At 34.9% G+C, this 27,248-nt stretch overlaps 1 protein-coding gene across 10 annotated transcripts in view; it reads right to left on the bottom strand.

Annotated features, from left to right (window-relative positions):
- Herc1 (HECT and RLD domain containing E3 ubiquitin protein ligase family member 1) overlaps positions 1 to 27,248 on the bottom strand; it is a 224,833-nt gene that overhangs the window by 80,797 nt on the left and 116,788 nt on the right. For 8 of the 10 annotated variants that reach the window (XM_063246766.1, XM_063246775.1, XM_063246770.1 and 5 more), the window contains exons 20-33: positions 25,114 to 25,228; positions 24,900 to 25,020; positions 23,144 to 23,315; positions 19,612 to 19,951; positions 19,032 to 19,152; positions 17,418 to 17,469; positions 9,937 to 10,205; positions 7,714 to 7,932; positions 6,887 to 7,007; positions 6,435 to 6,672; positions 6,097 to 6,290; positions 2,967 to 3,122; positions 1,117 to 1,223; positions 465 to 575 (exon numbers count right to left, since the gene is read on the bottom strand). In XM_063246766.1, the coding sequence (XP_063102836.1) occupies positions 465 to 575; positions 1,117 to 1,223; positions 2,967 to 3,122; positions 6,097 to 6,290; positions 6,435 to 6,672; positions 6,887 to 7,007; positions 7,714 to 7,932; positions 9,937 to 10,205; positions 17,418 to 17,469; positions 19,032 to 19,152; positions 19,612 to 19,951; positions 23,144 to 23,315; positions 24,900 to 25,020; positions 25,114 to 25,228 (2,336 nt within the window). The remainder of the gene's footprint in view (positions 1 to 464; positions 576 to 1,116; positions 1,224 to 2,966; positions 3,123 to 6,096; positions 6,291 to 6,434; positions 6,673 to 6,886; positions 7,008 to 7,713; positions 7,933 to 9,936; positions 10,206 to 17,417; positions 17,470 to 19,031; positions 19,153 to 19,611; positions 19,952 to 23,143; positions 23,316 to 24,899; positions 25,021 to 25,113; positions 25,229 to 27,248) is intronic. The other 2 variants (XM_063246773.1, XM_063246776.1) reach the window with 1 other exon arrangement.

The following is a 27,248-nucleotide window of genomic DNA, read 5'->3' as shown; positions in this document are numbered from 1 at the left end:
TACATGCAAACACTATACCAACTTTTAGAAGGGATTTGAACATCTACTGATTTTTGCATTCCTGGGAGATCCTGAAACCAGCTCCCTCTCAATGCTAAGGAACACCTGCACACTATCTGGTAATGAACACCTCCCTTCAAAATTCCATTCTGCTATCTCAATAGAAGATGAAACAGTTGGGTTGAAGAGACAATGAGAAGGAAGTGCTGAGGCAAACATTATTCTTCTGAGAAGTTTAGTGGTGAAGTACAGGAGAAAGGATATAGAGAGCTTTGCTGATACAAATGTGAGGGTAGAACATGGGTCTAAACTGAGGTAGAAGAAATCGGCAGAGGACACAGAATGCAGAAAGGGGAAATGAAATAACTGAGAGAGCAAAGTCCTCGAGAGGACACTGCATCCAGAGACAGTGACAGTATATTCTCTTGTACTGTTTAAAAACACCATTTTGAAGAATTGATTACCTGTGATTTTATTTCTTGTTCTTTTTCCTTTATCTGAATAGCATGTTTGGCCTGAGCAATGGGAGTATCCCACATACAGTCTGATAGAAGGGAAAATAAGCATTCCACAACCTGATTTATGGAAGTAAAAAAGACAAATTTATAAAAAAAATTTAAGTAATTAAAAAGAATTTTAAGTATTTTTAGAAAAAATGTAACAAGTACTATTAAGTCACACATGAAGCATAATTATACCAGTGTCCAACAGCTAGTTTTGGTGTTGTAAGTTGTTTTTGTTGTTGTTTTATAAAGATTGCTAAGCCACTAGAAAGTGAGTTCCACTGCTCTTACATTGCCTTACTATATATGGAGCTCTGATGAGGCTGTACAATCTCACACATTTCTCTTTTGAGAGGCCAAACCTCATAAGAAATTCCACAGACTGTCCTTTTCTTTTGATTTTGCAAGTATTCCCTACCCTCTGCTTCTCAAACCTTATAACTTAATTTCTTTCTCCTTGAGAAAACTAATAAAGAAATCAGTCTTAAAACTGGAAATTATACTACTGAAAAAATGACACACTTATAACTGAAGAAATTATGTACAAGTTTAGATTCTGGGTAAATCACAGAGCAGAAATAAAAAAAAATCTAGAAACTTTAAAAATGTAAACCTGGGCCATTTGGTCATCTTCCACACCAGATTCACAAGCCGGCAACACAGCTTCAAGGACATGCAACGCAAGGAGTCTTGTTCTTAAGTTCCCAACTAGAGGAATACCTGGTGAGGTAAAGACATTTCCCATCTCAATGTGATAGAAATTCAAAGTTATAATGAACTTCTTGAAAAAAAGTCCTGAGGTGGTTAAGCATTAATGAATAGAATTACATTTCAACCCATTATCCCATGAGTGCTGCACCCAACCTACACCCATTATATGCACATATAAATAATCAGTTTATACCTGAATTTTCATTTCCCACTAAAATAACTACTTGTACCATGTACTGTGCTGTGCATCTCACCTGCTTTAACTTCTTTGATGCTCCCATACCCTGACTCACAGCCCCATTTTACTTAGAAGACTGTGGCTCAGAGTAGTTAAATCTGACCACAGCCACACAGCTCAGGAGCATGAGGATTTTTAAACAGGCCCTCAATCCCTAACACTCATGCTTATTCATACCCTCTGTCTGTCTCTCTCATCACAGATCTGACTGCCTCCCAAAGACTATGAGGGTTAATGAGGACCAAACAGTTTATATGTCTCTAAGGTTAAGTAACAGTAGAGACAGAAAACTGATGCATACACATATATTCATTTTTTCTACATATAACGACAGCAAACCAGTTAAAAATAAATATCTAGGTTTTCTTTGTGCTTAACAATTTAATATACAGCCACAGGTGGTGGCGCATGCCTGTAATCCCAGTACTCAGGAGGCTGAGGCAGAAGGAGCATTCCAAGTTTGAGACTAGCCTGGGCTACAAAGTGTGTTCAAGGCCAGCATGAACTGCACTGTGATACCTTGTTCCAAAGAGAAAAAAAAAAAAAAAAAAAAAAAAAACAAGAAAAAGAAAAACCTGTTGTGAATTATACTAAAGAAAACCTGAAGTATACTGAAAATATAAATATAAAATAACACGTAAAATGAAACATCATATTGTGTTCTAGCAATTTTAAAACGTACAAAGGATGATGAAAGAGTTGTGGAAATGGATAGTTGTACAATATTATAAATATGTCTGATGGCATTCAGTTGTATATTTAAATGATTAAAATGATCAATTTTCTGTTGTGCATATTTTATCAAAATTTTAAAAATCAGACTGAGACTGTAGTAATCTATGTAAGCAGACCAGATTGTCAGGCTAAGAGCCAAAAATTAATCGTATAATAGAGAACTGTCATAGATATCATGTAAACAGAATTCAAAAGGAAACAAATCATATTATGATAAAAAAGAATGGGAAAATTCAGATCTGTATCATCACAATGAAAGAAGAGAGGCCAGAACCTGTGCCAAATTATGCCAAACAGAACACTCTCCGTTTATTTTTAGTATGTATCATAATAAAGGGTCAAACTGTCTAAACTTTACAATCTTCTCTTGTCCAGTCTGTTACCTTTTGTTTTGTTTGCAGCGGTACTATGGAGTGACCCCAGGGCCTTCAGCTGAACCATTTCCTCACCCACACCCCCCTTTTTAAGACAAGGTGTTGCTAAGTCACTAAGTTGCTGGGTTCAAACTTGAAATTCTCCTGTCTCAGCCTCTTAGAGTGCTGAGATTACTGATATGTGGCACCAAGCCCAGCAGAGGATTATTAATCCTCAACCCATTGTAACACATGAAACTACAGTTTTCTTTAGATCAAATATGTACTCTGAAAACAACAACAAAACAAAGAAATCTTGAGATCAAGGTCAAATATCCAAGGTTGTTAAAGTCTAGCAGTACTTTATCTTAATGAGATAAATATGATATATGAAAAAACTCTAAAACAAAGGCAAAGAACATATACCTGAGGAACACTTCTGAGATGCTATATTTAGAAGCACCTCTGTCCACTTTGGGGAAGCCATTTTTGATTGAATTGCTTTTGAAGACACAACTCTGCGAAGAAAAACTAAAAAATCCCCGAGATGCAATTCGGCTGCATGTTGTTTCCTAAGAGCAGCTGAAGAGTAAAGAGACAAGTTTACATTAAACTAGAAGAGCTTACATTTATCCCACATAGCTTATGTTTATGTATCGGTGAGCACAAATTTGGTTCACAAGCTAGGTTTTCAGTAAGCTACTGACTTTTTAAAACTCAAAAAATAGGGAGAAAGGTCAGAAAATAAAGTTAAATGAAACATCTTTTGCATTGTGCACAATAAGAGTGAACATGCTAGAATGTGTATGTGTACATGTTTGATCTATTTTTTTTTTTTAGCTGCTATTGTAAAAAACAATGGTTCCTTACCCAAGGCTAGAATTTTAATGGGTAGAATTGAGAATGGCCTACAAAACCCGCTCCCTCAAAATTGTATGAGAAGTGAGTGTGAGTGTGTGTGTGTGTATTTTAATAGAAAGTTCATAGCCTTTAATATATTTTCAAAAACCTCCACGATCCTCAATCCCAACGTTTCTAAAAGACACTATCTCTTTTTATTAGAGTCTGTAAACACAAAGAGCCCCCTAAATTTCTAGGCATGAGTGTAACTTGCTAGGGACCAATATCTCTATATACGACCTTCACACAGTGCTGTGTTGAGACTATTCTCATTTTCTCCATGAGCATTCATACCACCATCTTCCTCATCCTGTTCTCACTGATTCAGAAACTACCTACTGTTCCTATCATACACCTCCTTCCCTATCACCCAACACCTTTAACACCTCCTCACCCAGCATTGTGCCAGTTGCCCAGAATGTCAATCCCCAAGGGGGACAATTTAAAAAAAGAGAGAAATTGCAACAGTTTGGAGCAAGTACATTCAATACTCTTAAAGAAAGATCTTGGTATGCTGAATTAACAAACACAGGTAAGTCCCTTGTGATAGAGACCCCCATGTATGCTACTATGACAACACAAGGGCCATGAACTACCTTGACAGGAATGTGTATCCAGTTAACACCACCCAGGGATGGGTATGCAATCTATGACAAGATTAAACTGCTGGAGACAATTAAAAAACAACAGCAAACTCCTCCTTCTCTACATTTCTCCCACACAGAACTGTGTTTCTTTCTTATACACTAAGCAAATAAGAGTTTCTGATAAGTTGGGAAGAATGTAACAGCATTGGCCTGCCCTATGAATGTACATATCTCACTCTAAGCTTGTCTCTACACACTCTTAAGATTTTGTTTAAAAAGCTATCTCCTCTAATGAAGCCTTCTCTCTTGGTAGAGGTGTCCTGGGAAAATCATTTGTATTAACACCATTCTCAGTTTTTCCATGAGCACCCACACTACCATTTTTTCCTGCATATAACCCTGTAAATATTTCTGGAAAAAAAATCACTGAATTAATTAATCTATTTGAAATCTGGAGGCCCTAAATACAAAGCTAATTGATAAAAATTTGATTATACAGTTTGTGTCTCAGTATCATTACTGTTTCAAGTGGCAGACATATCTTGTTTTTAATTAAGTAGTTTAGAAGGACTGAGAGTTACAAACCTGGCAGCCTCCCTCTGAATACCTGATCACTGCTAACATGAGGGAATCTCATTCCTTGCCACCCCCATACAATGGAGAGGGTCCAATGGCTGTCTCTGTAGGACAGCTAGAGGAAAATGCTGTGGACACAGACTGCTGTTACCCAAGCCATTTCTCCGTCACAGAAGAACTGGTGCTCTTTACTGCCATAGAAGGTGCCAGTTTTCTTGAGGCTCCGCAGGCTGAAAAGTGCCTGTGTAATGTCTTTTCTGAAGTCCACTAGTGAGACCTAGCCCCTTAATACCCTTGTGTCCCCCAGTAGACCTGAGGGAAGAAGGAAGTAGCACAAAACATTTTTAATTTATCAGACCTTGAGAATTTTTATGGAAGAATCATACTACACACATACAAAGAGAAAAGGAACTTGCCACTGGTTTAGTCTCTGAAACTGGAAAGCTAATTAGTCCTTAGTCATTCTATAACTTTCTACATTTGGACTTAAGAAATTCAGATGTTTCTTCTGAGCTTCTTCTATTACACTGCAGTTATCTGTTTACATGTTACCAGCCTCATTGCTCTAGAAAGTTCATGAAGGTGGGGACAATGCTTTATTATTTTATGACCCCATGATATTTTCTCTATCCACCCATAAGTCAGTAACAACACGAATACGATTTAAATAGTATTTTCCTTTAATTTTTAATATTATTTACAATATTCTAATATAAATATTCACTGAGTTTTTACTATATGCCAGTCACTACTCTATAGCCTTTAATGTGCTATTATTTAATCCTCACAATGATCTTTGGAAATTACTTCTATAATTATCCTTATAGTTATAGATGATGGAATTGGAACACAGAATTGCCTTATCAATCCATGAAATCCAGAAAGGGCTTTAAGTATTCCCAGAGCTGCTACAGTAATGAGATATGGCAGGATCACAATCTTTTTTGAGTAAATGACCAACTTTAAATCTCTCTGTCCTTAATTATATAAAAGATGTATATAGTAGTTCTGCCATTCAGGGCATAAACTCTATTGAGAATAGCCACTATAAAGCCACGAGCAAATGCCACCTCAGCAACCAAAAAGGTTAAGGCTACATATAATGCAGAATTCTACCCTTAGCACAGAATAGAACCACCTAGGCAGAAGGCCAGCTCCTCTAATCATCAGCCACTTCCCAAACATCACAACTCCAGAGCCCCAGGGACTCTTTAGGTAAGGATTGTGGCTAGAGATGGTTTTTCAGGACAAAATACTAAGTAAGAAACAGTCTGAGGTGTTCCCCAAGCAAGACATAACCTGGAAGAAACCAGTCACCTAAAATCTATGTCCCAGAGCTGACATCCAAAGAGAAGCTGAATGTGCAGCACACAAGATTCAGTCATCTCAGCTAACGCATACATACCTAAAAGAAAAGTGGTGTGTAAATTATCACACTCAATGAGGATGCAGTAAATACCTCAAGTAATGACAGAGAGAAAGGCTTATGATACCTCTGAAATCTTTCTTCTCAATTTCTCCACTGGAGTCAACTTTTTTTTTTTCTTCTTCACCCTCTTCTTTTTCACCTTCTCCAAACAAGGCCATAAGAAGTACACCAGTTTGGGATAACAAATTCTTCAGCTGACTACAGAGTAGATCCAACAAAGACTGAACTACCTTGGGGCTCAGTTTGTCAGCATAGGTCCTATATGAAATAAAAGGAATTTTTTTTTAGTGATAAGAACACAACTTTAGATCTCTCTGTTCTTAATTATATACAGAAGGGCACTTAACTGTGGTGGCAACACCAGGCTCCAGGTAGCTCTACTGAGACATTTACAATACTTACCCTGTAGTGATAGCTAGAATCTGAAGTAGCCTGGTACTAGCCACTTTCAGTGCTGTGCTCAGCTGGGAAACACCACTCTTTGGCAACAATTGCAAGGGTTGTCCTAACATGGTGTCCGTGCCACATAACTGGGACAGGACATTTAGAAGACCAGTAGAAATTGCCAAGGAGACATCCACTGGTTGATAATGAACACTCAAGGCAAAAACTGTAACCAAAAGGAGACGCTGCTGGGCTTCTATAAAAAGAGAGAGAGAGAGAGAGAGCAATGACTGACAATATTCTTTAAACAGAGCATTTACTAAATTTTTAACATAAACTGTAAAATATAATGACTGACTCTTCAATGTCAGTCTATGGATATTAAGCACAAAACTTTAGAACATAGCTATTTATCATACTCTTAGGCAAAATGCACCCTGTATCCTGCATTTGCAAGGATAATGACTCACCAATGTGATGTTTATTTGCTTGCAGAGCTCGTTCCAGAGTAGCAGACAACTGTTGGTAAATCTTGTGCACAGCCACTTGGATTTCAATCTGAATACTTCTCTTGGCTGCTCTGATTCCATCCTGAATTACACATAGATTACATTTTCTATTAGCAATAATAATACTTCTTCGCAAAAGAAGTAATAACATTTTATCCCTAGTCTGTTCTAAGGCATGAAGGTAGTTTTTATTTACTTTCAGTATATAAAAGCTTTATAATAAATCTATTTAAATGCTTGATAATTCCTAACTATAAAATCCTTCTTCCTCATAAAGCAATATTTTCTAAGAATATGACATAAAGGTAAGTTTTTAAAAAACTGTAAGAATCAGAAGAACTAGGTAACATAATCAAATCTAAAAATGTAAACAATTCTCATACCCTAATCTCCTTCTCAATTTACATGTAGCTCTATATAATCTGGCTAAGGGTTAATAAAACTGATCTGAAAAGTACAATAGTATTAGGGTCCATCTAATCCCAACTGTACTAGTTAACAAGCTTAATCAATGAGACATTTTTAAAAGGTTATTTTAAAACCTTTACTCTCTGTGTGTGTGTGTGTGTGTGTGTGTGTGTGTGTGTGTACGTGCACACGTGCGTGCGTGGGAAATCAAACTCAGAACCTCGTGCTTGCCAGGCAGGACTGTGCCACTGAGCTATATTCCCAGCCATAACCTTTACATTTTAAAACCTCATCACAAACACTACAGTTTCACATTATTACAATGCATTTATAACAAAAAGACAATTAAACTCTAAGTATACTGCAAGGTGTTTGCCTACCTGATAGTGATGTAAGCGGCCACTCTCTCCTTTGGCTCCAACAGTGTGTCCAACAGTGCCTAAACCAAAACACCCTGCAAGGAACTGCAGTCTCACAGATGTGAGCAATGTGGAGGACTGAAAGCCTGAACTCAATCTGCTTCCTGCCAGCGACAGGCTACCTTTTTCCTCCATTCCGGACAACAGAACAAGGATTTGGTGAAGTGCCTCCAAACGAAGCTTGAGGAAAAAGACACATTTTAGAGTTCATCACTGAACTCAGGCATAAAAGAATCCTATAGACCACAATCCTATTATTTAGCACAAAAAATTCTGACATTTTCAAAGTAACTGATTTTGCTAATATTTTTTATTATTACTGTTTTTTTATATCAAGACAGCTCTAAAAACTCTATAAGTACATTTCAGTGTTTAACAAGCTATCCAATAATGGAAAAGTAGCAGATTTACATTATTTTTGGTTCTGAGGACTGAAATTGGGGCTTTGCCTGTGTTAATTTAAGCATGTGCTCTACTACTGAGCTATAACTCTAGCCCTTAAAGAAGATTTGGAGGAAGACGTGGTATTAAGGTCATCCTTATCTTCGGTATTTGAAATGTCAGTTAACTTCTTAAGAACCAGTTTTTTCCATATAAATGAGTCTAACAGGACCTTATTTAACGAGTAACAACTATTCTGAAACTCACAAGAGATATAGCAGATCACTTCAAAACTATAAGGTAGTACCAGAAATAGTAACAAGATCATATAGAATGAGTATTTTCTCGGGGTAGGGAGACAGTACGGGGATTGAACCCAATCCCTTTGCACTGCATAGAGCTATACCCCCAGCCATTTTTATTTTTTTAATTTTGAGACAGATCTCATTAAGTTGCTAAATTGCCTAGGCTGGGCTTGAACTTTCAGTCTTCCTATCTCAGCCTCCAGAATGCTGGGATTATAGGTTGGAGAATTAGTATTTTTTAGCTCAAAAGTAGAACTAATTCTGAATTGTTTCTCCATGGTTCTCTTGAATTTTGCCTCTATTTTCCTTATCCACTATAGACAATCCACCACCCTAGTAGAGCATTCTAGTCTTCTTTAAAAATTTTTAATAATGTTACATTTACAGAATAGTTATAAAGATAGTAGAGACTTCCTGTACATCCTTCATCTAGTCTCCCTTAAAATTTTCTATTAGCTGGGGCTTTAGCTCAGCGGCATAAGTGTCTGCCTTGCAAGCACATGGTCATGAGCTTGATCCCTAGTACCAATTAAAAAAAAAAAAGCTTTCTGTAAGTACAGTATAATTACCAAAACCAATATTAACTAAACAAATATTATCTAGAACTCACAGCCTTTCCATAAAACCCCTTTTCTGTTCAAGGATCCATTACTGGTCTATGATGGTGTATAAATCTTTTCTTATAATTTCTACATGTTGAAACTGCTGCTCTTAAGTCTTATAGAACTCTAAGTTTAGGTTTGCCTGAATGGTTTTTTTTTTTTCACATAAGAGTAGAATTACAGATATGGGGGGAGAATCCCACGGAGTTAAAGTGGCATCACATTATGTTAAGAGCATGCAATATCAACATGACATACTACTGATGATGTTAATCTTGATTATTTAGTCAAGGTGGTATTTGTCAGATTTCACTAATGAGAAGTTAACTATTTTTTCCCTTCCCATACTCTGCTCCAAGCTAGTTACTAAATCTAGTGCATTCAGGGGAGAGAAATTATCTCTATTACAAGGAAAGGTATTAAGTCACCTGTGGACATGTTAAAGCCACTGTAATCAATCAATATTTGAGGGAGGATACTTGGTAGGTATCAAAACATCCCATGGCTCCTTCAACTTCTGCTCACCAATTTTACCATTCATCAATGAGTCTTACCTGCAGTGACTATTAATCTAACCTGATTTAGAAGTCTAGTTTAAATTGGGACAAATAGGTCAAAGATGGAGACATTCCTATGATCAACAACCAATTGATTCTAGTTTCCAGGAGACAAGGGAAGTTTTATAATTAGAGTATCTTATTCAAATAAATGACAATTTTCAAACATACTTTTGTCCAGCTCAAACAAAATACCACCCTATTTTAGGTAAGAAACAATGTCAAAATCCTGATGAAAGAAAGAGACAAAGAATGGAAGAAAAAGAAAAGCTTTTCCAAGCAGTGTACATTTGGTGGAGTTTCAGAGTCTCTCATGAGGAATAAATATCAAAGACTTACTTCTGCCCTCAACTGTTGCTGTTCCATTGCAATGATGGAAGCCTGGGGACTTGTAGACATGCTGTCCTCTGGCTCTTTAAAGCCTGGGGTATTCCCCACGTCTCCACTCACAAAGCTTACAACATTTTCAATCAAAGTGTGAACTCCCAAAGACTTGGTGAGATCAAAATCAGACTCAAAGGAGTAAGAGGAGTTGTATAACCAGTCTCTGCTATGTTTCAGGCGGACCCAAGAGTCACTCAGGGATTCCAACTGACTATGCATAGGACCTATACACAAACAGAACAAACGTGTCAATAGCAATTGTGTAGCGCATACATTCTGAAATTAGACAAAGGCTGAGCACTGCTATCATACCAACTGGTGAGAAATGGATACTGATGTTTGAATGCATGCATGCATTAAATGACTCTCAGCAAAAATGCTTTGATTAAAAAAAAAAAACTAGAGCAATGTAAGAAAATAAAGGGAAAGCCCTGTTCATATACTAGTCTCTGTAAGCGCTTTAGCAACACGCTGCAATGAGAAAAAGGCAAAAGCTACAATCAAAATGTTTAACATAAAAGGCTCTGCAGTATTAAACCAGATCATTGTGTATGAACAAAAGGAACTAGCCACTCACGTCATTACCAGTAAGACCTACTTGAAACAGGATTTCATCTAATTTAACATAATCACTGCAAAATGTAAGTTAGAACTGCATACAATGTCTATATATCTGCAATGAAACATTTCCAAAAAGTGCATACAGAAGGGCAAGTAAACTTATACAGAAAAGGAAACATAAACATCACTCTTTGGGTTTCATTAATATTAGAATACTCATTGTCATGTTTATACATACTGTAGCTTGTGAAACTCCTATATAAAGAAAGCTGTTTCACAAACAACATGTGAGATTTACTGTTCATAAAATTATGAAATGGTATCATAAATATAATACCAATAGCTTTACCAGTAGGTGTCTTTAAAGCTAAAATCATTGCATTAAAAATTAAAATGTTATAACGTTTGCGTGTAAGAACAACTGTTCAAGTCATATGCTAGGATGTTTTAAATAAATATATAAATGTACATGGTCCAGTTTTTGTACAACTTTGATTTCAATTTAATTGACCTGGTGTATATGAATTTAATTATAATCCTTGGTTATAATACATTCTCATGAGTGCTCCATGTATAATATATAAATACAAGAATGACTCTCAGCAAAAATGCTTTGATTAAAAAAAAACCTAGAGCAATGTAATACCATTTTTGTATTTATATATTATTTATAATAGTTGTGAATGTAACAGGTAAAAAACTGACAATAACTTGTAGCTATGTTTCTCCTTTAACCCATCTCCTCCTAAGGTTTTATTATCCTGAAGCCTAAAGTTTATTATTCTGCTGTTTTTATTGTTGATGAAGATTGTTTTACATGTAAACCTAAGATGAGTAATGTTTTAGTTGTTTTTAGCTTTCTTAAAAAAAGGAGTTCTAATATGTATCATCTGTTTGGACATTCTTTTTTCATTCAATATATTTCTAACACTCATCCAAATGATTGTGATGGTTCATTTGTTTGACTGCTATATAATACGATATCACATGAATGTACTAAATTTCCCTATTAGAAATGCATTTTAAGGCACTCAACAAAACATGTATCACAAAAATCATTTTTTGTAACATTACTAATGGAGAAGTTTGAAAAAATAAGTCAACACTGAGAAAATACCTGAACACAATACAGAATGTATAACCTCAATTACTATACTGGTGTCAGTTAAATCTTTGGAATTCAAAATCAGCCACAAAAATTCCTATCAGGGAACTATTATGACCATTATATACTATATTAGTACTTTCTTGGCATTACTTCACATTAACAAAATAATTTGGATTGGCAAAGAATATATGGTTTAACTGCCTTCCATATTTTAGCAAAAATTATTAAGATTTAAAATGTTTTTAATTTTACTGAAATGAAAAATAACAACCCATCTGAAAAATCTTCTCAAACTGTACATAGAGCAGAAGTTTTTCATAATAACAGAAAACAAAAATCCAAGTAATAATCTCACAGATGTACAATGTATTAAATTAAAAATATTTTAAAAAATAAAGCTGAGGCTAACGATAGAGAAATATTCATTTTTTTGAGAAATATTAATTTTTCATTTCCTAAAGCATCTCAAATTCAGAAGCTGTATTTAGTCTTAATTTACAATGACAGTGTGTGTGTGTTGAGCTTGTTTTATTCGATATCAAAATTTCAGAAGATGTTATTTTCCATTGCATATAAGCTACATTTCAAAGCTAAAAAATATGCAGTGAACTAATAGAACCAGGGAGGAGAGCTTAAAGGTTGCCTAGTCCAATTTCCTCATGTGAGGAAACAGAGGCTTGTAGAAACTGAGCTGCCAAATAAATACTATCTTCTTTTATGGAAGGAAGTCACATATATTCCTGTTATTAATCAACCACAAATCATTGATCTGTGGATATTTCAACTACTCAACCAGCAGTGAACTAAATTTATATACAGCAAAGCATTCTATGAAACAGCTAGATTCTGCCCTACCTAAATCCTCTCTACAATTTTAAGTGAGGCAGCAAACTTTTTCTGTAAATCGACAGTAAACATTTTAGGCTTTGTGGCTCTTAAGATCTCTGTCCCCATTATTCAATTCTGTTATTGTAAAATAAGTCACAATTATGCATAAACAAATTACTATGGCTGTATTCCTCATTTACCAAAACAGGTATGAAGCTAGGGTGGCTTACTAGCTGTAATTTAAAGCATGAAATTCATGAGGTGCATGACTGAAGCAAAACTTTGTATGAATAAACTGTAAGAAGGAACAGGAAACACACCATAAGAAAGCATTAGGATAAATAAAATAATTTTCAGCAAAATAATTAGTCTGACATCAAAAATACTTTGAAATATAGTACTTGAAAGTATGAGAATGGGAGAAAGAGTTTCAATCTTTAAAGGAATTCTAACAAGCTAGTAGCTTTGGTTTGCTTTATTGTTAATGTATCTGAAAAACATATCAAAAGCTTCTACATAGTAACTGAGATTAAGCCCAATTCCTATTTAATATTAATTCAGTCACCTAACTCATGAAGAAAATATAAAGTCCAACAAATTTTTGAGATTGTTTACTTGTCCTTACAACTTTGGTTCTTAAATGGAATTTTTAAAATGAACATGGCAGAGCTGCAATACATACTTTATAAATCATAAAATATGTAGGCAAGCTAAAGGGGAAAAAAATTAAACATGCCATCATGTACTTGCTTGAAGCTCTTCTTTTTTCTGGGGCTCAACTGGCCAAAAAGAAGTAAATACACTACCACACAAAACCAGAAGACAAAAGAAGACATTTGATACAGAAGACATTTACATTTGCCCTTCTTTATATACTTTGAAAAGAACAGATAAAAGTGTTTTACCCATACATGTTATATCATGAAATAAACACTTAAAAGTATTTCTAGTATTATTTTAGCAACAAAATCCTAATACCATATTTAACAACTGGTGTGGGGCAGAGGGAGTCAAACCATATTTTAAGTAGTAAGATTTAACTAGAAAGATTCTTGATACTACTTATTGTTTTGATATCCCACCACTTTTCACTGTTAACAGCTTCCATTTAAATATGACAACTAAGCCAGGCCTGGAGGTGCACACTTGTAAATCAGCACTGGAAGGCTGAGGAAGGAGGATTGCAGGAGTTCAAGGCCACTCTGAGCTACAGTAAGTTTAAGGCCAGCCTGAACTGCATAGCAAGATTCTGCATTAAAGATAAAAAATAAATAAGAAAACTAAAATCAAGTACCTGCAAAAAGGTACAGTTTTTCTTTGAAAAAACAGTTCTATACAACTACAGCAAATCTTTTTTAGTATCTGCAATTTGAGGTTTTTTTTTTTTTTTTTTTTGGTCTTTTCCTTTTTATCGGTACCGGGGATCGAACTCATGACTGCCTGCTTGCAAGGCAGGCACTTAGGTCGCTGAGCTAAATCCCCAGCCCCAGTACCTGCAATTTGAAAAGTACCATAATACCGACATATGGTACCAAGTTTTGTTGATAATTCTGCTAAGTTTTTTGTTTGCTTATTTATATTTTGGTACTGTGAATTGAACTTAGGACCTCGTGCTTGCCAGGCAAGTGCTGTACCACTAAGCTGTATCCCCAGCCTCATAATAGACTCTTATGATAATTAAATGAATAGACTCTTATGATAATTAAATGAATTCATATTTGTAAAGTGCTTATAATTATGCATGGCATACAGAAAGCAGCTTATAAGTCTTTAATAAGCATAAATCTTATATTGTCTCTGAAATGGTAAGAGGAGGAAATATGTCACTTTCTCCTGCAATACAACATCTTGCTCTATTGCCCATATTGACCTCAAGTGATTTTCCTGATTCAGTTTCCTGAGTAGCTGGGACTACAGGATCCTGACCTAAAATTCAGCAATCTTTCCTCTGAGCAAGGTGGTCAAGCTAAATGTATGTGCTGACACTGCTGTACCCCTTCCTACAATATTTGCTTTCATAGACCAAGAGCTTAGACCAAACATAAAACATTAGCTCAATGAGAGAAGAAAATGAGCAACTACTGTTCAATAGCATGAATCTTAGTATTCCCGGTACTATAATTACAGGCAATAAATCCTTTCAAGAAGGGCTCTTTGGAGGCATGATAAGAGCAGCTGAAAATATGTATTTCATCATTAGTTATCATTATACACTCAAATTCAGTTAAACTTGGTAACCTTTCTCTTAAGCCTCTTATCAGGCTTTTTCTACAAAACGACCTCCAAGATTAATAATTACAAAGTTATGTGCATCAACAATTCTGACATTTTCTCCTCAAAATATTGGAAGAAAGTAACAAGCACATAGACACATTCTAACTTGACCAGATACCTGTTGGTCCTTCATGGCTTAAGTGAGAATCAGAACACCCAACAGTTTGGCCCTAAACAGAGCTCACACTTGGTACACTCATCTAGCCAACTGAAGACAGGCATACTATGTTTTATGGCATCTGACCCATACTAACATAAAGAAAGTGGAAAATAGGGTGGTTTATTTTACTATTATCTTAGTTTTTTATTTTTATCTTACCATTATTTAAAAGCAAAAAAAAAAAAAAAAAGTAAAACTTCCCATGGTGAAAATAAGATTATAAGAAATTCCTTTCAAAATATAACCTTCTAAATATATTTTCAGTGCTGGTTTTCTTAAAAACATCCATTATAAGATAAAAGATGTAAAATGACTATATTCATTGTTTAATCCATAAGCACTAGGATTCTATAAGATTGAAAAGTATCTATTTTTGCTAATCTTCCTAAGATAATAACTCTTCTACTTTCTAGTCACCTGATTTTAGAAATAAAATCATCATCAATAATTTTCCCAGGGAATATTAAAATGTGATGATTATTATAATACCACTTTAGGTGATACGACAAAAACTTTTATAAGCAGTTTGCCTCCCCAGTGTAATTTCTAAATGAATAAAGACAAAAACATTTTCCTATGAGATCCTCTATTTGATATTCTACTTTCAACAAAATAGGTTCAATAAGTTAATAAATGCTAGCACTACCTTAAAGTTTTTGAAGATGGGTTGCTCACAAACAAAATTCAGATCAATGGCTTAACATATTTTTATCTATATAGAGCTAAAATTGAGGAAATTTAATTTTAATTTTAAAATAATTATTTAAAAGCATAAATAGGGCCAGATGTGGTAATATATGCCTGTAATTCCAGCATTTGGGAGGCTGAGGCAGGAGGACTGCTGTGAGTTCAGGGCTAGCTTGGACTACACAAGTGAGTTCAAGGCCAGCCTGAACCACAAAGTGAAACCCTGTCTCAAAAAGACAATACACACACACACACACACACACACACACACACACACACACACACCCTTCAAACACATAAACATAAGTAGGAAGCAACTCCAGGATGGTTTTTGGTCTCAAACTCATGGGCTTGAAGTGATCCTCTCACCTCAGCCTCCCAAGTAACTGAGGCCACAGAATCACACAATTATCTCCAGTTTAGGACAGTAATTTTAAAACATCATACCTACTCCTTTTGAGTAACACATATTTAAATTACAGGTGACTACTAATTCAAAGATAATGAATTAAAGTCACTTTGCTTTATTGCCACATGCAGATATTGTTAGCAGAGATTAAATCTCAAATTTATATTTTCATAAGCATTATGAAGATTTGGAAGAAAAGAATAATTCTGGCCAAAGCATCTGTGTAATATGTGTATGTGGTAGGAAGCTCTTGACGACAGGCTGTATTCTCATGCTCTTCAGTGAAGCTGCAGCCACTCACTCTCAGGCACTAAGAGGGAAGCATTTACTAACTACCATGGAACTTGTCATACAATATTCACTTCAACTGAACAAAATTAGGAAAATGAATCTGTTTCAAAATTTAACGTAATTTCTAAATCAAGTAAATTGTCGATTTTCAAAGAATTCTAAAATATCATCATACTGTACATTACATTGACATCATTTGATTCCTTTGATTACAAATACCTCATTAGTTTTTTAAGAAAACCAAGTTTAGATATGTCATACTCTCATTTTTTCCCCAGGGAGAGAAAACCAACATTTTCGCAATGAAGCCAGGAAAAAGGAGTCTTTCTTTGAGTATAAAAGATTTAATATCATGGAAAATCTTTCTTTCACAACCCTTTGGAAAACGGTCATTACTGGAAATTTTTAACATTTCATATTTTTACAACCACTTTATAAACAGTTTTAAATAAAAGTACTAGTTAATAGAAAATATTTGCAAGTTTTTAGTTTTCTATGGATTTATGTCACCTATTATTTTCTATTTGCATGTGTAAATTAACTACATCATTTATTAAGACAGAACTTCTAACCAAAGACTCTTGATAATACTATAAAATTGATTCTCATGGAAGAATTTTTTTAAATCAATTCATCTATTATATGCTATATATTAAGAGGTCAAAAAGAAAAAAATCCTAGAAACATTAAAAATATGTGTATTGAAGGTGAATGACTGACATCTTTCCTGTGATAGTCTGTGAACCATAGCAACTTCATCAGTAAATAAAACATAGAAAATCACATAGAAAATCACATACATACCACCCTGATAATTTCAGATAATTCCAGAGAATACAACATTTCTGAAATTCCAGAAGTTTGTAAAAATGCACTTTTACAAAAAACTTGAAAAACAAGCAACAATGATCATTAACTACTATACATTTCCAGACTATTTATTTATATATACTTTTTATACACACACTTTTTTTTTAAAAGAAAATGCTTTTGCTTTTAACACTTCTGATAAAATGCTTCTAAACTATTTTGGTAACCCTCATCTCAATGACAGTCAGATATGAGATAAAAACAGCTATCTAATTTAACTAGCTATTTAATATTTTCTTAGTACTTACCTCTCTTTCTATGAGATGATGCCAAATCCAAATCAACATTTCTTCTGCCACTCTATTAAAAGTACAAAGTAAATAAAATTTTGTCATGGAAAGTACTTTAAGATTAAGACTTAATACTAGAATAAGAAATAACTCATATAATTAAAGCAATTCACTCATTCACCAATCAAGTCATACTAGCAACAAAATATCTCTAAATACTCACCAGAGCATAAGCACATAATTCCTGAGATACTAACTCAAGCAAAAAAAATAAACGTGCACATCATTAACGTAGTACAGCATCAAATGGTGTTTTCTTATTACCTTTCTTTCTTTGGAAACTTTGTCTTTCCTTTTCCAGTTACAGTATGATCTTATATTAATACTCTCTAGATATTATAACAAATTTTTAAAAACTTATTAAAATAGAGAAATTTCAAATTGGTGAAATACATACATACCAATTAATAAAACAGTGAGTTTTTCAGGAATACAAGTATATTTCTCTATATATCTCGTAGTACAGGGTGTAAAAAACTGTTCATTCTACTCCTATGTGTAGTCAATCACTAAACAATATGATTTAAGTTTATAAATTTGACAGTATGGTCTTAGCAATTTTAATTATACTCTTGTACAATAGAAAAGCTGGTGTCAAAGTGGTAAGACTACAGAAAAGACAAAATAAATACATTTGGGAAATATCACTGAAGAAAATCTTCACATATATAGACACATATCCACATGAAGACATTTTGTTTTGATACCCTCTGCTCACACATACATTAACAGAAATAAGTATGTTCTTGTTTTATGCACAATACATCAAGCAGCTCAATTAATAGCTCCTGAAGAGATCACTGTGTCACTAAAAAAATTTTTTTTGGCTGGGGATACAGCTCACTGGTAAGAGTGCTTGCCTAGCATAGGCAAGGTCTTGGATTCAATCCCTAGTACTTTAAAAAAATTTTTTTTTATCAATATAGTACTTTTTCTCATATAACAAGTTAGTCTTAGGACTCACAGCTAAAAATATTCATTTCCCTTAAACAACTGGGTTGTGTTGGGCATGGTGTTAATCCCAGTACTCAGGAGGCTGAAGCAGAGGACTGCCATGAGTTGGAGATCAGCCTGGGCTACATAGTGAGGCTAGGTCAGCGTAAACTACACAGTGAAACCCTGTCTCAGAAAAAGAAAAACAAAACAAACGAATTTTAAAAACTGCTATTCTTTCAGATGCCAAGCGGCACACAACATTATACTTGTCCTGTCTGGTGTTCCCGCTTCCAGCAGAACACCATGGCATCTACATGAGATGTGCAAATCTTACCCAGGGCTTTGTTTTCGTCCCTCACTTTTGTTTAGCCCTAATTCACTCATTTAATTTATATATTTTATTTTCATAAAGTTGTTTTTTTTTTTTTTTTGTCTTTTTCCTTTTTATCGGTACCGGGGATTAAACTCACGACTGCCTGCTTGCAAGGCAGGTGCTTATGCCGCTGAGCTAAATCTCCAGCCCCCATAAAGTACAAAACCTTTGAGACAAGAGAGACATAAATTACTGTAACCAAAGCCTTATATATCCATACCTTGAAAAAAAAAGCCTTCTTTACTAAATCTAGGTTTACTTACGAGTGTGTAACCCTCCTCATCTGATTCAGGCTGAGACAAATCAGATTCACTCCTCGATTTGATCAGTCTATAATTTGGACTTGCATGGATTAGCCGGCTCTCTGCAGTAAGGCTTTCACTCCTGTCTCACATGCACACAAAAAAGATTGTTTTTGGTTTTGGACTGTTAGTGAACATAAAATTGAATGGAACTAGTACCACAAAGATAATATACACATACAGCGAGAAATAATTACATCTATTAAAAGAAAATACTTATTCTTATCTAAGCAAAAGCCTTTTAATCAAATCAAAAGAATTTACATGTCACTGAATTAGAGATGCAAATAACTACATATGCTTTCAACTCACGCTGTTCATGTGCAAGAAAAATTGTGTCTTCTCATCTAATCAGAAATGTATGCTCTATACTGAACCAGTACCACTACTGGTTACTGAAAAATCCATTCTACTCCCTGTGTATTTTCTCTTCCTATCTCTGTTGATTTCAGAATAACAATGTAACTTTGAGAATAAACCACTTTGAAATATAGAGGAAAAAAAAATACAGCTAAGGCTTTAAGTTTAGAGTCAGTCCCACCTGGTCATCAGTCCACCCCCTTCAGAGGTACTCGCAGAAGGCTGCTGCAGCTGTCCTTCTTCCCTCCGCTTCTGAAGCTCATCAATCACAGGACTTACTCCTAGTATTAACAGGGCACAACGGTGGATCACAGAGTTGCAGGCAGCGGTGTACACGTCCTGACCCTCGGGTAGGTCTGCGCTCACCCTTCGCTCTTGCTGAGACTGAGGAGGTGGATCATCAACTCGAGCCCCAGACCCTGCCCCACTGTTCATTCTATCTCGGTCTCGGCTACGAGCTACTTCACGGGCTGAGAGGAAACACTGAAAGATTTCTGTAACATGCAACACAAAAACAAGGTCTTAACACATGGGGAGAGAAAAGCAAAAAAAATAGTAAAAATAGTCAAAACATTACTGAAAGAGGGAAAATTATTTTTAAGACATTATAATAAGCATAGTAAATTTAAGCCATTAAAATTTATTAAACTCTTACATTTCATAAAATTACAACACGCAATATTCACATCTTTATAGGATTTAGATTTGGCTAATTCTATTCTGTAGAAGTTAAGGACATACCATCTTAAAATATGCCAAATTGGTATATTGACTATTTCAAGCTAAAATCACTTGGGCAATTGTAACTTCAGTAGAGGACAGCTGGCCTGTCTTTTCTTACACACAGAATCTTTTGGTAAGAATGTCTTTTATACACCAAGGTCAAAAAACAGCTTTGATAACCAGGGACTGGAACTGGAACTGCAATGACTCTGAATAAGGAAATTCTGTGAAGCAAAATTTACCTTCCATTAGCTGTGACATTCGACTCCAACCCTAACATACTTCTTAGTACTATTTCTAGAATTTATTCCGCTGGTGGTCAAGACATCCATTTGTCCTGTCATCCTTCACAAATCTGTTTTTTGTCTAAAGAGTATACAAGCATCATATTTTGGTCATTTGATTGGACTTCATTCTCTTGTGAAGATTCCCATGTATACATAAAATTAATAAACTTACTTGCTTTTCCCCATTGAATCAGCCCTTACAGTAATCTGATTCCTAGATCTAACCAAAGAGCCCACATAAGAACTAAGGAGTGGTAAAGGGACTCTCCCTCTTTCCGTACAATTTCCAAATCTTATTAATGAGTTAGAGCAATGGTCTTAAGCATATGCTCGCAAATCAGCAGCAGCAGCAGCAACTCATCTGGATACTTGCTGGAATGCAGATTATCAGGCCCATCCCATATTTTCTGAATCAGAAGATACAGGAGCAGAGCCAAGAAATCTGTGTTTTTACAAGCCTTCCAGATTATTTTAAAGTCAACTAAAACCTATGAACCACAAGATAAAAAGAACTTTCTGAAATATTCAAGGTCTTGGTATGAAAACTGTGACGTTACAAAGGAAAGAAAGAAAATTCATGTAATGGAAAGCTCCCTTTCTCTTTCTAAAGTCTATGTAATTGCTAACGTAGACACCCTGATCTATCTTAAAGACAACAAATAAGTGCAAAGGCCAAGACTTTTGTTGAAACCAAATCCAGTTATCAACTATGGGCAAGATTGCCTCCAGAATTCTATGGTATCACCAGGAAGGTCTATCAGATGCTAGCCTTTCCCTAATTCACAAGTATTTTTTCTAGTTCTGAAATTTCTAGTATTTTCACTAATATTTCACAATTCTAGTATTTTATATTAGAGAGATAACAAGGTTCTGGTGAAGTGGTATGTATTTCAAAATAGCTAAAGAAGGGGCTGGGGATTTAGCTCAGCGGCATAGGCGCCTGCCTTGCAAGTAGGCAGTCATGAGTTCGATCCCTGGTACCGATAAAAAAGGAAAAAGACAAAAAAAAAAAAAAATAGCTAAAGAAATGTTTTTTTACTCAAATTTGGAATGGAGACAGTATTCTTAATAGCAAAATCAGCAGAAAACTATATTCACCTGCTAGTACAAAAGCACAAACTTTAAAAACTCATGCATTTGGGGCTGGGGATTTAGCTCCGTGGCATAAGTGCCTGCCTTGCAAGCAAGCAGTCTTGAGTTCGCTCCCTGGTACCGATAAAAAAAAAAACAAAACTCATGCATTTATAAAACTATAAGTTTTATAGGTATGCCTTTAAAAGTCCCTTACTTCTATAAAAATCAAAGCTAAAAATTCTGTCAAAATACAGAAGCAACACTCCAAATAACTAATTTAAAGATAGCAACATGTAATATATTAACCATGTTACCCTCTTATTATCTTGTTGTGAATTTTTTTTCTTTAAAAACAAATTCAGAGGTAAAAATCAGTGAAAGAAGAAAATGGTCACTGGAGTTTTTTGCAGACTTGGTTCTAATTCTGCTACTGTGGTACTGTGGTAGGTAACAATTTTGATTCCTTAGGCATCAGTTTACCTATCTTTAGAATGGAGTGATATTAGAAATTTGTAAGACTGTTGTAAGAATTATGACTTATTCTGTATGTAGCACTTGACCCAGTGCCTACAATGAATACTTTAAAATCATAGTTTAAAATACATTATTCCTTGGGTGTCTATTATGCTTTTTTTAAAAGTATAATTGACAGTTTTACTTATTGTGTTTTCTTCTTTGGCCTTTAAAATCTTTAAAAAATTTAGGAATTTCTGAGCTAAGTTTGGTTGCAAAAATTCTCTCAGCCTTGTTTTTAAAAAATACAATTACTGGGGCTGGAGATTTAGCTCAGTGGCACAAGGCATGCCTCACAAGCATGAGGTCCTGAGTTCAATTCAACTGCCCCCCCAATACAATTATTCTCCCTCCTCATCTCCAAACTAGTTTTCTCCTTTTGAATCTTATCTTTTTCTTCTTGCTTAAGAAGAGTTCAGGCTTATTTGGATATCTTAAAATTATGTTTAGAAGTATACAGGATGCAAATAAATTGATAAGAAAGTAATTGTCAAGGTGACTGACAGATATAGATGATCTGAACACCAAATGCATAATGTTTTAGGCTACAGATTGAATACACACTCTACTTTGGAACAGTGAAATTGTTCAAAAGGTATTAATAAATGTTTGAAAAGCTTTGCCCTTTCTCTTTCAACACATTAAGTAATTACCTTTTAAAACTATCTGTAGTTTTGGAGTATAAAAGTATGAAGTGCATTCATCCACACAATGTATTCTCATATACATTCCTTCTCCCTACTACAATAGCAACGTAGTAGAAAAAAACTGTAAAAGTTCCACACATGGAAAACAATGTGGTTCTCCTAATAAGCACAGATAAATTTTGTATGACCTCATTCAATGACCCACCCATTTTACCATGAGCCTCTAATACTTCTGTGTCTACTTTCAGAGCTTTTCAGGCCTGGACAAGTAACCCAACAGCACAAGAGTGACACTAGCTCAACTGTGAGTACTCTTTACAATGTTAGCTAATGTAAACTCAGATTGCCAGTAGAGATCAGATCACCTTAGAAAAGCTATAGAGAAATCCTGCCTTTCTCTCTCAAGTCAGCTTTTCTATGAAGAAGAATGTCATGACAATTATCTCTAAAAGGAGAAGGATGTACTCACTGCCGGCTGTCATCACTTCATGTTCCCGTTCTTCCTCCTCATCCTCTGGTTCTGGATGGCCCTCTTCCCGATCTCTCTCTGCCTGTTCTTCCATTTCAGCTTCTTCATCAATGGTCCGGGTAAATGAATGCTCCTGAGGATCAACATCTGCAGAATCTTGGTTTTCTGAGATCTTAAAGATATTATCAGAAACTACACTGAATGCATTTTTCAATAACTTTTTATAATTTCCTAGAACTCTTCTTTATCATAAAAATGTTGCTGGTATCAATAACACACGGATTTTAAAACAAAAACACAAAAGATATAATCGATCAATCTTAAAAGATTATAAAGCATGCACACAAAATGTATACATGGATACATGCAGGTCTCTCTGGTATTTTGACTAAAATAGCATATTATAAATTGATTCATATTCATGTTGTTATTAAGCTGCAAACTACAGAGCAGCAACTTAAACTAAGTTATGGTGAATACAACACAACCAAAAAAGGTAATTAAAGAACATTAATTTTGATTCCATTGTTTCTGTCAATTGTACTTTTACTCAGTGCATGGTCTATTCTAAATTTAAAGTAGTTTTTCTTTAACTTCATTAGCTTTGTTTTTCATAATGGTCAGGCTATCTAGGAGTCACACAAAATCTTTCCAACAGGTACACACTAAGAGAATCAAAAATGCCACAAAGATATATAATTTCTCTCACAAATTTCAGTACAAAACACAAATCAAAATTTTGCATCTTCAGATCCATAACCAGTAAATGACTTAGGAATTTTACAAAGATGGGGATTCTAAGCAGTTAAGACTCACACAGTAATATGTAAGTCATTTACCTCCATAATATAAGGATTTCAAATATGAACCTCAATAAAAGGTCACACAAAGTTAGATCCACAAAAATATTAACTCAGTACATGCCAAAAAATCTGTTCTGACACAAATGTATAGCCATGGTTTAAGAACTACATAATGAAGTACAAAGCATCTGATACATCAAGTTTCAAAGTAAGCACTTCTGAAAATCATGTACCCAGGCTTGTATTTACAATTACAGGATCATGTTACCAGGAATACCAAGCATTTAGAAATCCCTTTACTTTTGTTGCAAGAATTACTTATGGACTACCTGAGTAAATGATTTCAATCTTTTCTTTCACTGATGTAACATTCTAATAATGAGGACTATTTTCACATGCAACTTCCCTCTTTCATTTTCACTTCTCTGATCTGAACATTTCTGATATTTTCCAGTAAGATTATAAGATTATTTTTGGACTTTTTTCCAATCTGAGAATTTGTTAATGTCCTTCATAATTTCTGACACCACAACATAAGCACAATAATTCAAATGTAACCTGACCAGCATAAAAACAGTATTTCCTATAACTGATACCATTTTTCTATTACGGCTACGAAGTCTAAAACTCCATAAACTTTCTTAACAGATATAAGTGAAATTAAACTCAAAATCTTTGACTTTTTCATCCTTTTCATTAGAAAACTCAAGGCGCAAGGGATTTAACTCAGTGGCATAAATGCCTGCCTAGCAGGCACAAGGTTGTGAGTTTGATCCCCAGTACCAAAAAAAAAAAAAAAAAAAAAAAAAAAAAGAAAGAAAGAAAGAGAAAAAAACCTCAACATTTGTTGAACATCTACAAAACTCAAAGCCCTTTTTTTTCCTATATAAACCAATATGGAGCTCTCACAGCTGGAAGAAAAACATAGAAATTAAGTTGATTTCCAAATTTACCCATCTGTCTTGTGATGATGATCTGGTTTGAATAAGTTCAAGATTTTTGCAAGCAAGTAAACGACTTCGAACTTTGTATACACAACGGTACACTTCTGATAAGCTTTTACCAGGTTGGTATCTAAATAAAGAACCAAAATAGAAAGGTTACCTAGTTTCTTACATCATATCCTGAGAGCAAATATTTGTCTAAGACTAGTTTTAAGGTACTTGCCGGCTTTCTCCACATGCTTGACTAAGCAGATTTGTGTGTTTCAGAAGTGCTGCAAGAACAAATCTAGACACAGTGTCCAAGAGCGACTCATTACTTAAAGTTGCACTGTCCCAATCTGAAAATAAAAATGATGCATTGACATTCAAAATGACTTAGAAAACAGTTCAGAGGTATTTTAATAGCTTTAGTCATCCAACATCTGAATTTCATGATCTTTCTAAACAGTTACAGTACTTAACAAACTTACATACTAGTCTAGGTACTGGGGATATAGCAGAAAACAAAACTAAATTTCCAATCTAACAGAATTTATATTCTTAGTGAGGATTGAGAAGACGTGGCATGAGTGATAAAGTAAATAAAAACACTGATATGATAGGTATGTGCTGTGGTAAAAAATAACCCAGTGTAAAAGAACAGGGAATAGGCCGAGTATTTAGCTCAGCGGCATAAGCGCCTGCCTTGGAAGCATGAGGTCGTGAGTTCAATCTCCAGTACAAAAAAAAAAAAAAAAAGAACAGTGAATAGTTTACCATATGTGACTAGTCGTATGTGATTACTGTTTTCTATAGAGTGATCTGAGAAAGTTCTTGATAAGACTCCATTTGAGCAGAAGTTGAAGTCACATAAAAGAAACCACATGAAAACTGTATTCCCTCAAGACAGCTAGTGTAAAGGACCCAATTAGAAGGTTCAAGGAGGTCAACATGGGTGGGTTAGAGCCAAGTGTGCATGCATAGGCAGTAAGAGAAGACACTAGGGAGCTGGCTGGAGACCAGATGACACTCAATTTGCAGGCCAGGGCAAATCCTCCAGGTTTTACTTACAAGAAAAGGAGAAGCAGTATTGTAAGGGTTTAAACAGAGATACAACATAATCTGACTTATGTTGTGAAAAGCTCTCTGATTAGCTGAGTGTGGTGGCACATTCCTGTAATCAAGGCACTCAGGATGCTAAGGCAGTAGGATTTAAGATTTGAGGCTAGCCTGGGCTACACAGTGAGTTCAAGGCCAATCTGTAAGACCTTGTCTCAAAAAAATAAAATAAATAAGCCAGCTGTGGTGGTGGATGCCTGTAATCCTAATACTGAGAAGTTAAAGCAAAAGTATCACAAAATCAACCTCGGCCTGGGCAACTTAGAGACTTAGTGAAATTCTATCTCCAAGAAAATAAATAAAAAAGGGTGGGGATGTAGTTCAGAGCAAAGAAAAAACTAAACAATTTTTTAAAAAAGCTCTGACTCTAAAGCAGAGAACCATCTACAAGGACAACAGCAGCAGTTGACATTGTAGTAACTCAAGTGACTGACAATGGTGGCTCAGATTAGAAGACAGTGTCCTATGAAAAGTGGTCAGAGTCTCTATGAATCTCATATGAATTTTGAAGGTGAGGACAGGTTTTATTGACAGGTCAGATATGAAATGTGAGAATAAGAGAGAAATCAAAGTTGAATCTAAATATATTTAAAATGTAGTTGGCCTAAAAAAAAAACAGTTCTGGGGAAAAGAAGATAGAATCACATGTCTGAGGAAGGTTAAACACACAATACTTTCTCTGATATGAGTAATTCAAAGTACAAACAATTTAAAGAACAAATAAAAGACAACAGGAAAGAGGGATATGAAGGGAAGCAAAAAAACCATACATATATATATATATATATATATATATATATATGTATCAAATCCCCATGATGAATATGTTCATACATTTTACAAGCATGTACTAATAAAAAGGAAAAACAGACATATATGAAAAGAATCAAGTATCTCTGTTATGATACCATTAGGCATGTTTTGTTTTTTCTTTTTTTGGTAATGCAGATGGAACTCACAGCTTTCACACTGAGCTACAATCTCAGCCATCCCCCCGCTTTCTTTTTTACAGTTTTTATTTTCAGATAGAGTCTTGCTAAATTGCCAGGGTTGGGATCAAACTTTCAGTCGTCTTGCCTCATCCTTCTAGAGTACTGGGATTATAAACATCCACTACCATGAATCTCATAGATTAAGCCAGGAAAGTAGAATACAAGGACAACTAAGTGAGTCAGACACATGTGGACAGAAATGAGTACCCAGACAAGAGCATTACATAATGAGGACTAGCCAGGTGCTTTTTATTCCTATTTTTTTATT

The sequence above is a fragment of the Cavia porcellus genome, unplaced genomic scaffold (genome assembly GCF_034190915.1).
Source record: "Cavia porcellus strain 051 isolate PalLab524CR breed Dunkin Hartley unplaced genomic scaffold, mCavPor4.1 scaffold_4, whole genome shotgun sequence".
NCBI lineage: Eukaryota > Metazoa > Chordata > Mammalia > Rodentia > Caviidae > Cavia > Cavia porcellus.
The sequence above is the reverse complement of the archived record's forward strand: the minus strand, read 5'-3'. Positions and strand labels throughout refer to the sequence as shown.